Raw genomic sequence first — 10,566 nt, forward strand, 5'->3', positions numbered from 1 at the left:
AATGGACAGGTACAGATGATTTTTAGAATACTGCAGTACCGCTGCCGTTTGTGATTTATCCTGTAGAGCAGCAGTCCCCAACCTTTTTGATACCAGGGACCAGTTTTATGGAAGAAATTTTTTTCACAGATTGAGGGGCAGGGGATAATTTTGGGATGATTCAAGCACATTTATTGTGCATTTTATTTCTAATCTAATGCCACCATTGATCTGTCAGCATTGAAACATGTATATTATCATATGTGAAACAGATCACCAGTCCAGGTTCGATGCATGAGACAGGGTGCTCAGGGCTGGTGCACTGGGATGACCCTGAGGGATGGGATGGGGAGGGAGGTGGGAGGGGGGTTCAGGATGGTGAACACATGTACACCCATGGCTGACTCATGTCAGTGTATGGCAAAAACCACTACAATATTGTAAAGTAATGAGCTTCCAACTAAATAAATTTTTAAAAAATGACAGGAGGTACTAGTCTGCTGTTTGGAGGTTGGAGACCCCCGATATAGGAGAAGTATGTGGTTGGCCTCTGGATGATATTCCAGTCATCAGGTTTTCTTTGTAGAAAAAAAATGTATCAAGTAGCAAAATTTTAATCATGTCCTTTCCTATGGGATTTATTAAAGTGCTAAGCAGAACCTGACTCACTATTGATCAAAAACACAGAATGATTTTATTTCCTTTGAATTTCTTGCTTACCTTTCCTCCTCTGCTCTCAGGTGTTTTCCTCCTGATTTCTTATCCTTTGATATCATTGAAAGAGAGTGTTAGACAAATTCTCAGCTCAGTGAAATATTTCTATCGTTCATATTGTTCATCATACTGCCTGACATTTAGTAGGAATTATTATGTGCTGGGTACTGAACTAAGACCAGGTCTTCAAATTTTCTTGCTCATGGTACCCTTAATCTCAATAATTTTTTCCTGGTGCCCCTGGACCAAACAATAACTAATGTTCCCTTTATCAAGTAGTTGAGTCAAAACTGTAAGTATTTATGTCCTAATGACTTGCACTTCCCAGGTGGCGCTAGTGGTAAAGAACCCTGCCTGCCAATGCAGGAGATAGAGATGCAGTTGGATCCCTGGGTCAGGAAGATTCCTGGAGAAGGGCATGGCAACACACTCCAATATTCTTGCCTGGAGAATCCAATGGACAGAGGAGCCTGGCAGGCTGCAGGCCATAGGGTTGCACAGAGTTAGACACGACTGAAGTGACTTAGCATGCATGCACAATGACGTAGTAACCATTTGAAAATAAAATACACTTAAACTGAAAGAAAAAGTTACATTTTTACCGAATTCTAAAATAACTACAATCATTTAATAGAATTTTTACAAATACAAATAGGGGAATAATACAAAGGGGAAATCATAATGCTATAAAATGGTTATCACTCAAATATTTAGGAAATTCAAAGGAGAGAGTTGTATGAAACCAAGGGTTTGGCCCAACCACAGACTATTCAGAATATAATTCCATCAGGTGATTTTTCTGTTGTACTTCCCCTGCAAAGTCGGAGGTCAAAAAACAGATTTCGCTGTTGTCCAGAAATCCAAAACACTTATTAACTACATTTATATATCCTCCTATCTAGATGTATTAGGACACTTTTTCCTCTTCTTACCATTTATTTGAATTCTTGTTTAGGGTTATATCTTTAGAATTTCTATTAATGTTATCTTGCCACGTTTCTGTTGTTAAAGCTTCTTTGAGTCATTAAATTCAAGATAGTTTCATATGCTTATTAATTATCCACTTTGTATTGTTTATTTAATTAAATCATGAACTAGTCCAATGGGGAGTAATTTGCTTATAAAATCAGTAGAGCAAGTATGTATTCTGGACAATTTTCATTACCCACAAGCCTCCCTGCAGTATTTCATGGTTTATTAGTTATTATTAGAGTGGTTTTAGAGCTGGTAATATATTTTCCCTAGAACCTGAATATTTGATCAGTTATTTTCTTCTAGGATCTAAAGTCATGAAACTGGTTTCCTCTTTTTCTTGGACTGTGTCTTGGATGTTATGGTATTTAACATGATCAGTGAACCGTTGTCTTTTTGGTAAATTTAACTATTATACAGTGCTGTTCATACTTGGGTCTCATCTGTTGTTTTAATTCTCCCACCTAGAACTAGTACAAAGGTAGATTTAGGGAGAGACTACAGAAGCTTAAACTTCTGGGCTCTTCACTTTCACAGGGCCTGTGAGTGACAGGAGTAGAATATTCCAGATAGCAAGGGAAACCAGGTCACTACCTAGAGGCATTTCTTGGTGGACATTCCTGGGAAATTGCCTAAAGAGGTCTCAGAAGAAAGGAACTTGAATTTCCAAGGCTCCAGTAATTTGTTGTAAATTTCTTTACATTCCAAATAAGTATTTCCTTTTGTACCTAAATTTGAATTGGTGATTTTGTATTCTTTTCCAGAAAGTGGGCCCCTGAGAACAATCTAAGCTTCCAAACCCACACAGCCTGGATCTGCCTCTGACCAGCATTGTTTTAGGAGGATGACTCTATTTCTAAATTCATATTTCATTATTTTTCAGATAATATTTGAAGCCATTCGGGGAGTGTCAATAAGAAGTGATATTGCCATTGATGATGTTAAATTTCAAGCAGGATCCTGTGCAGGTAACAATATTTTTCCAAATTATTTAAGTTTGACTGAAAAGGGAATTTGCAATAGTTTCAAATCGTAAGAATGCAAATTCAGTATTTTCTACATTGAAAATAGAGAAAACTGTTATTGTCTATTTGTCTTTACTGACAGAAATGGAAGATGAAAGTCAGCAATCATCAGGATATTCTGAGGACTTAAATGAAATTGAGTATTAAGCAATTGATCTGAATCGGATTAACTAAACAAAAAGCCATACCTCTCTTCAATCAAAATGAAAACAAAATAATACTGGACAGTCTTAACCATTTCATAAGTTATAAAATAACTTCAGAGCACTCTTTTTCATTACTTTTGCAAAAAATACTGACTCAGGGCTTTTTTTTTTTTCTTTTTGTGTATGACAACTGTTACTAGAAGTACAGGCTGCCGATTTTACCTAGATCATACATCTTAACTTTGGTACCAGTTAAAAATACAAATGTACTATATTGTAGTCATTTTAAATATACAAATAAAGGGCACAATCAAATGAGATGTGCTCACTTAAATCTGCATTCAGTGAATGTACTGGGAGGAGAATTGTGGGTTTCCTTTTGAAGTTCAAGTATCATAAATATTTTTAAAGTAATAATGTGTGATGTCAGTAATATCTGCAGAATGAATGCAGTTTTTCATGGTAACAAGTTATTCTAAGAAAATAAAGTCTATTTCTATGTTTTGTTCATAGAAATGGAGTATTAATTTTTATATGTGTTTACCATATGTGATAACAAAGAATCTTTCATCAATGTTCCAGGGTAAGTCAGTATTAATTAATGCTGTATTACAAAGCAGTGCTACCTTCTTTTTTCTATTTTTGAAAGTCATTCTGAACACTTGGATAGAAATTGCACTCTTTTTTTTGTGAAGCAAGCTTAAAAATGTTTATGTATACACACCCCTAAATTTTCCTAGTGTGTTAAACAATTTTACTGATTTTTTAAATAAATGTTTTGGTAATGTTTTGAGTTATATGAATTCAAACAGATGTACTCAACTACTATCTTTTATTTACATGTTTAGAAAATTATATAGACATGTTTATATATCTAAACAGCTATTATGAAATTATGATTACCTAATAAAAAATAATTTGAAAATCTCTCACTAGCAATTAACCTTCTTCAACATATTTTTCTCTCTCTTTTTAAAAAATTTCTATTTTTATTCTTTGGCTGAGTAAGATGTGGGTAGTTCCTGACGAGGGATCAGCACAAGTCTTAACCACCAGACTGCCAGGAAAGTCCCAATACATTTTTTTGAATGAATATCTTCACTGTATAACTGCTAATTCTAATTTGAATCACTACTCTGCTACAATTAAATGCTTCTTAATCCTTTTTGTTAGTGGCATAAGCACTGCAAACATAGATACCATAATTAATTTAAAAAAAATGTTTCATTTCACATAAGCGATCTCAATTTTCCCCAAAATTGTGTCTAATTAGAATGTAAACTCTGTGAGGACAATGATTCTATAAATGAATGAAGTCATTCACGAGACTCTTTGCTTACAGATATATAACCCCATGGTAATAATCAGCTTCCCAGGTGAAGCAGTGGTAAAGAATCTGCCTGCTAGCACCGGAGACGCAGGAGATGAGGGTTTGATCCCTGGGTTGGGAAGATCCCCTGGAGAAGGAAATGGCAACCCACTCCAGTTTTCTTGCCTGGGAAATTCCATGGACAGAGGAGCCTGGCAGGCTACAGTCCATGGTGTTGCAGAGTTGGACACAACTGAGCAACTGCACATGCATACGTGGTAATAATCATTGCTAATATTTATTGAATATTTATTATTATCAGACATTGTTCAAACAGCTTTACATGAATTTGCTCATTTAATCCTATAACAATTCATGAGGTAGAGCTAGTGATGGTTGTTACAGTTTGTAAGCAGGAAACTAAATCTGTTCAAGTTCAGCAGTTAGTGTAGGGCTTTGCTTTGAACCTTGGTTTCACTGTTCTTTAAAAAAGAAATGACAGGCCCAAAATGCAGTTACTTGTACTAAGTCCCACATCAGCAGACCAAGACTTAATAGCAGTTATAACCTCCCCTAGGATTGCAGTCTTAACAGGTCAGTCTGGAATTTTCTGGTCAGCAGCAGTGAGGTAATCAGCCACATAGGCCCTTCCCATCCCTAAAAGGAAGATGAAGTAATCCACTCTCTCCTTTTCCCTTTCCCCTCCTGTCTATAAAAGCCTTCCATTTTGTAGAAATCCTTGGAACTCTTCTCTGATCACTAGATGGGATGCTGCCCAATTCATGAATTGTTCAGTAAAGCCATTATATCATTACAGTCGACTTGATTGACTTTTTACTCAACACTGCCAAACCTGTGTTCTAATCCTCACAAGACTGCCTCCTGAACCTCCCAGCTCCCCTACCAAATCCATTCCCAATACCTAAGGTTCCAAGTTTCCCACAGGCAAGAGGATTTATTGGCTACCCTGGAGGTCACCAAACCAGAAATACTACTTAGGACAGCAGCTTTGGGAAGTGGGGGCGGGGGGCGCAGGTTGGTGGTGGTAGGGGTGGGAAGTAGAGGGGGGGTAGGGGTTGGGGGCTAATTATTGGCTTAGGGCAGAAAGAAAGGAAGTAACTATTACCATTTGTTGCTGAAAAACAACTTGAAGTTCATAGAAGAGAAGAGAGGAGATGGAAGGTGAGCGGATTTACTTATCCTCTCTCACTTATGCCCCCTTTGCATGTTTCACTGATTGGATGCCACTCTTCCTTTTCCAGGTTGCCCTTGGCCTTTTTTTTAACTGTATTTCACCTGGATGAAAATTTGCAAAGTATGGTAAGCACAGTATAGTTTTCTCAGGTTTAGAAACACCCCCGAGAAAGGCATACTAGATAATAAATACTGCTTAACCATTTAAACCCAGTGTTAGCATCTATTCCAGTTCTTACCTAAACACACAAGAGCTTCAGATGGATCCTACTTTTTCACACAGATTGCCTTTTCTCCTATAATTTGCTGTTTGTGTTGGAAATTATTTAGAAGTGAGCAAAGGAGAGTCTAAGGAAAATAGGGCTCTGATGCAAGGTCTGGTTAAATGAGGAAGAAGAAAATGTTTAACAAAGATTTATTAAGAAATCTGTGCTCCAGGTATTATACTAAGCATGGAGATCACAAAGGTCCTCACATGTCAGCAAGGAAAATAGAGATCTAAACTTGTTACCATAAGTAGAGTGCCAAATTGGAGAAACCATATTCCCAGGGAGTGCTTAGGAAGGGCATCTGAGAGGGAGGGCAGGCCAAGCCTCCAGCTTCAGTCTGGGCAGAGCAGAGAGAACCAACACTAACACAGTGTTCTGGTGTCTGGATGTTTTCTGTCATTCTCTGGGGGCTAAGGCATGGGCTTTTTGACTTCTCATGCAAGGGACATGTTCTCCAGTGTGATTTAACCAGAACAGGGGACTGGGGAGAGTTTTTGTAACTGACCATTTTAATATTATGCTATTTTCAACACGTGGGTTACTGTAAAGAGATGAAATACAATGATTAAGTGCATGGTTTCCAGATTTCAGGCTGTCTCTGTTTAAATCCTGGTTTTTGCCACTTACAGGATTTGTGACTGAAAGCAAGTCGCTTCTACCATCTCTGACTCCTATTCCTAGTCTGCAAAATGGGGCAGCAAAATATTCATCTCCACTTTGTAAGGGTGCTGTAAAGATTAATTTAAATGAAGGTGATACATATGAGTCCTTAGTATCTGACACACAAAAGCATTTCTAGTTTATAAGGGTTGACTGAGATGTTTTGATAAATCACAGTTGCTTTTATATCTCCTTTCTCTACAAAGGAATTGTGAGTTTATAGTGCCATCTTAAGGATAAAGCAACCAATGCTCTTGTCATTCTTCATCTTTTTTTTTATTTGCAATTCAAGGTTCGTTTTAATCAGCATGTGGGCAATGCCTTCCACTTTGCTCTTCCTACTCCAGCCATTGTAAATGGTTCTTCTGTGCTGCTTACCTGTATTCATACCCCTTACAAGATTTATCATGTTAAACCTAAATTCTTGCTTTTACATCCATCTCCTCAAGGTGGTTGCATATTCAGTTATGTACCCACTCTGCCTAGCATATTCAACAAATATTGCTGAACTAAATAAACAAATTCTCAATAAAGGCATTTAGTTTAGTACAAATACATACGTTGATTCCAGAAATCATGAAGGATATAAGGATTCTCTTTTGCTTATCAAAATTTCATGGTCTGGAAATCCACACACTAAAAGTTTAACTTAAAAATATGTCACTGGCCAACTGGGGCACCTGGTAAAAACAAGTATAAAGACTCTTTGGAACCCAGAACTTTGGAACCCAGAACACTCAACCCAGGCTACACAAGTTTCCTACATTTTAAACCACATGGAAGGGCTCATAACACAAAAGCACAAAACATTTAGTGAAACAATTCACTAGAAGCACAAATCAGATGTCAACAAACAGCAGAATTAGATACCCAAGATGTCATGGCCCCCTTCCGGCTGTGTCATCACTCTAGCATCTGCTTTCATTATCATAGCTCCTCTGCCTCCCTCCCTCTTATAAGGACCTTTGTGATTATATTGGGCCTACCTGGATGGTTCAATATAATCACCCCATTTCAAGATCTTTAATCACATCTGCAAATTCCCTTTTACCATGGGAGGTATTACATTCACAAGCTCCAGGGATTAGGATGTGGGCATCTTTGGGGAGCCATTGCTCTGCCTACCACAATTTTCCTTTGCTATTTTGTCACATCTCTTTAAAAGGCCAATTTTGGTTTTTCCTTTTCAACTCTATTTGCTTTATTTTCTTAACTTGTCTGGCAGGCTAAGACATACAATATAGTGCTCAAAAGAAGTAGTGATAGTATCATCTTTCCAGAACTTGAGAATATTTCTAAACATTTCATTATTGAATATGAATTAGCTGAAGGTTTCTGGTATTGCCTTTCATTGGTTAAATGAAGTTTTTTCTACTCATAGTTTCCTAGAAACTTTAGCCATCAATGTGTGTTAAAAATAATTGAATGATTTTTCCTGCTTCAGTCTTTCTCCTGCAATCTTTTAATATGAAGAATCATATTAATTGATTTGATTTGACAATATTTAATCACCCTCAAATTCTGTAATAAGCCCATTTGGGTAATGACATATTTATTTTTTTTAAACACTGCTACATGTGTGCAAATATGTTCATGAGTAAGATTGATAGAATTATGTTTAATTTCCTTAGAAATTAGGGGATTTAGACGAGGTTGGACTCATAAGCGGAGCTGAATGAAAAAATCTTTCTTCTTTTTCTAGTCTCTGAAAAAGTGGGTAGGATTAGAGCAGTGGCTCTCAATTAGGGGCACTTTTATCCTTTAGGAGACATTTGTCAAAGTCTGGAGACCTTTTTGGTTATCAAAACTGGGAAGGTGTTACTGGCATTTAGTGAGTAGAGGCCGACAATGCTGCTGACTATCCTGCAATGCACAGGACAGCTGCCTCCTTTTCCGCCAGCAAACAATTTTACCTTACCCAAATTGTCGCTGGTCAGTGGTGCTGAGGCTGTGATTTATTTTTTCATTCTGAAGTAATAATCACTCTTCTCATTTTGTATTTGGAATACGGTTGTTTTTCAGAGAGGGCTTCAAAACTTATGTAAGTTTCAGGCCCCATAGAACCTGGACCTGGTGGGAGAAAAAGAGGACACTCTATAGAGGAGAGGGGTTTGTGTGTGTGTAGGTAGGGGAGGGGGAGAGAGAAATCACTGAGTCAAAACCAATGCTAGAAAGGGGGGGGGGAGAGAAATTTTGTTTAGGCATAATTTTCAAATAATCACAGTTACTAAGAAATTGGCCATAAGAACAATTTCAAGAAACTGAAGGAAAGTAATTACTGTGGTACATGATCTAGCAGTTTTAATTCTTGATACCTATCCTAGAGAAATGTTAGTACATATACATAAAGACAGGTCTGGGGATATTCCCTGAGTAGTGTTTGTAAAAATGAAAAACTGGAAGCAATCTACTTGTCAAATCATTAGAGTAGTGGATAAAGTGTGATATTTTCATACAAAAACTCTATAGCAGGTAAAAGGGAGCCAGACTTATCAATATATCTGTCAACATGGATATATCACAAAAATATATTTTTGAACAAAAAAAAGAAGTTGCATAACTATTCATGCCATATTTTTATGTTAATATATTTAGATATGTATGCATGTAATACATTGTGTGTTTATATAATAGTACATTTACATAATGCTTCCCACTCAAAATATTATTGCATATTTTCTGTAGATAAAGTGCATGTAAATATCGAAACAGCCTTAAAAGACATTACATTACACACTGAACAAGTGTAAGAGTAGTTAACTCCGGAAGATAAGGAGTGCAGCAGCAAAATTGAAAGAAAAAATGTCAAATGCACACAATTTTATCTGTATTGTTCTAATTTTTAAGAATAGAATGTATTCATATATTTCACATGTAACTTTTTAAATGGATTTAAAAAGACAATTATGCCAGTTGTTCAGGGTTAATTCCTTTTTTTTCTTTTCAGTTTTGTTAAGATATAATTGACATATAGCACTACGCTTAAGGTGTACAGCATAATAATTGACCTATATACATCATGAAATGATTATCACAATAAGTTTAGTGAACATCCATCATCTCATATAAATATAAAATTTAAAAGAAAATATTTTTCCTTGCGATGAGAACTCAGGATTTCTCTTAAAAACTTTCATATGTAACACACAGCAGTTTTACTTATATTTATCGAGTTTTATGTTACATCCCTAGTACTTATTATTCTTACAACCAGAAGTTTATATCTCTTGATCACCTTCATCTAATTTCCCTTCTCCCTACCCTCTGCCTCTGGTAACCACAAATCTGATTTTTTTCCTATGAGTTTGTTTCTGAACTTAAAAATAATTGAACTTAAAACCAAAAAGCTTATGGGAGAGTTCAGCATCCCAGCTTGTGGAGATAATGAGATGAAATGTCACTCTCAGTTTCTGATACCAAAAGATTCACTTATTTTATAATTTATGAAGCTGATATCAACAGATTTAGAACAGTGCTGACAATTACCAACTTTCTTTTCTATTGGAAGTAACTGGGTATGAGGGAGAATGCTTGCTCTCCCCCTAGATTTGAAATTGAGGGTAAATTCCTTTTGTAGTAATTTAATATTGTTTTCCCAGTTGATATCCTCCAAAGAAATGAAGGCCCATTTAGCTGTAGGCTTCCTATCATGACATATCACAAAGAACACTTGAAACCTTACACTAATTCCTAATGATTTCTTGAATCTTTCAGTTGGTTTTTGTATTCAAGAGATGGAAATTTGAGAAAGACACAAATCTGTTGAGACATTGATCCAGAATATAAAAATGAGTTATGAAAAAAATGCTTAGAACAGCAACTTGTATATAATAAATGCTGTTAGTGTTACATATTACTACAATCCTTTCCAATACTAATGTAGCTACACCAAAAAGAAGCAGATATTTCGATTGTTTTCAACTTTAGTATAACGTTAGAAACCAATTTTTAAAAATTAAGAACTGCAGAGATAAGATATTTTTACCTCTAGCAGAATTTGTCTGGGGTTTCAGCTCTCTGTGAGAAAGGTGATCATTGTCTTTAGCCCTCCAGATCAATTCCTTCACTAAGTTGATCAGAGAGAGACAGAGAGAGTGTTGAGTGAGTGAGTGAGTGTGCGTGTGTGTGTGTGTGTGTGTGTGTGTGTGTGTAGGGTTGTTCCTGGGAGTCAAGGACTTAGGTTTTAGCATCTGACTTCCCTCCCTCCCCAAGCCTTGAGGGTTCACTCTTCTGCTTTATGAATTTACCAAAAGCAAAAGGAATATTCCCTCTCTGCTGCTGCTGCCAAGTCACTTCAG

The 10,566-nt window shown here is 36.5% G+C and overlaps 1 protein-coding gene across 4 annotated transcripts in view; it reads left to right on the forward strand.

Moving 5' to 3' along the window:
• The window catches only part of MAMDC2 (MAM domain containing 2), a 161,945-nt gene extending 158,180 nt beyond the window's left edge, over positions 1-3,765 (forward strand). For all 4 annotated transcript variants that reach the window (XR_014057814.1, XM_081504376.1, XM_081504392.1 and 1 more), the window contains 2 exons: positions 2,549-2,633; positions 2,773-3,765. Coding sequence is in view for 3 of the 4 variants with exons in the window: in XM_081504376.1 (XP_081360502.1) it covers positions 2,549-2,633; positions 2,773-2,837 (150 nt within the window). In the remaining variant the exon portion in view is untranslated. The remainder of the gene's footprint in view (positions 1-2,548; positions 2,634-2,772) is intronic.
• The last annotated feature ends 6,801 nt before the right edge of the window (positions 3,766-10,566 follow it).

This window comes from Giraffa tippelskirchi, chromosome 1, assembly GCF_054371585.1.
Source record: "Giraffa tippelskirchi isolate mGirTip1 chromosome 1, T2T-mGirTip1v1.2.pri, whole genome shotgun sequence".
NCBI lineage: Eukaryota > Metazoa > Chordata > Mammalia > Artiodactyla > Giraffidae > Giraffa > Giraffa tippelskirchi.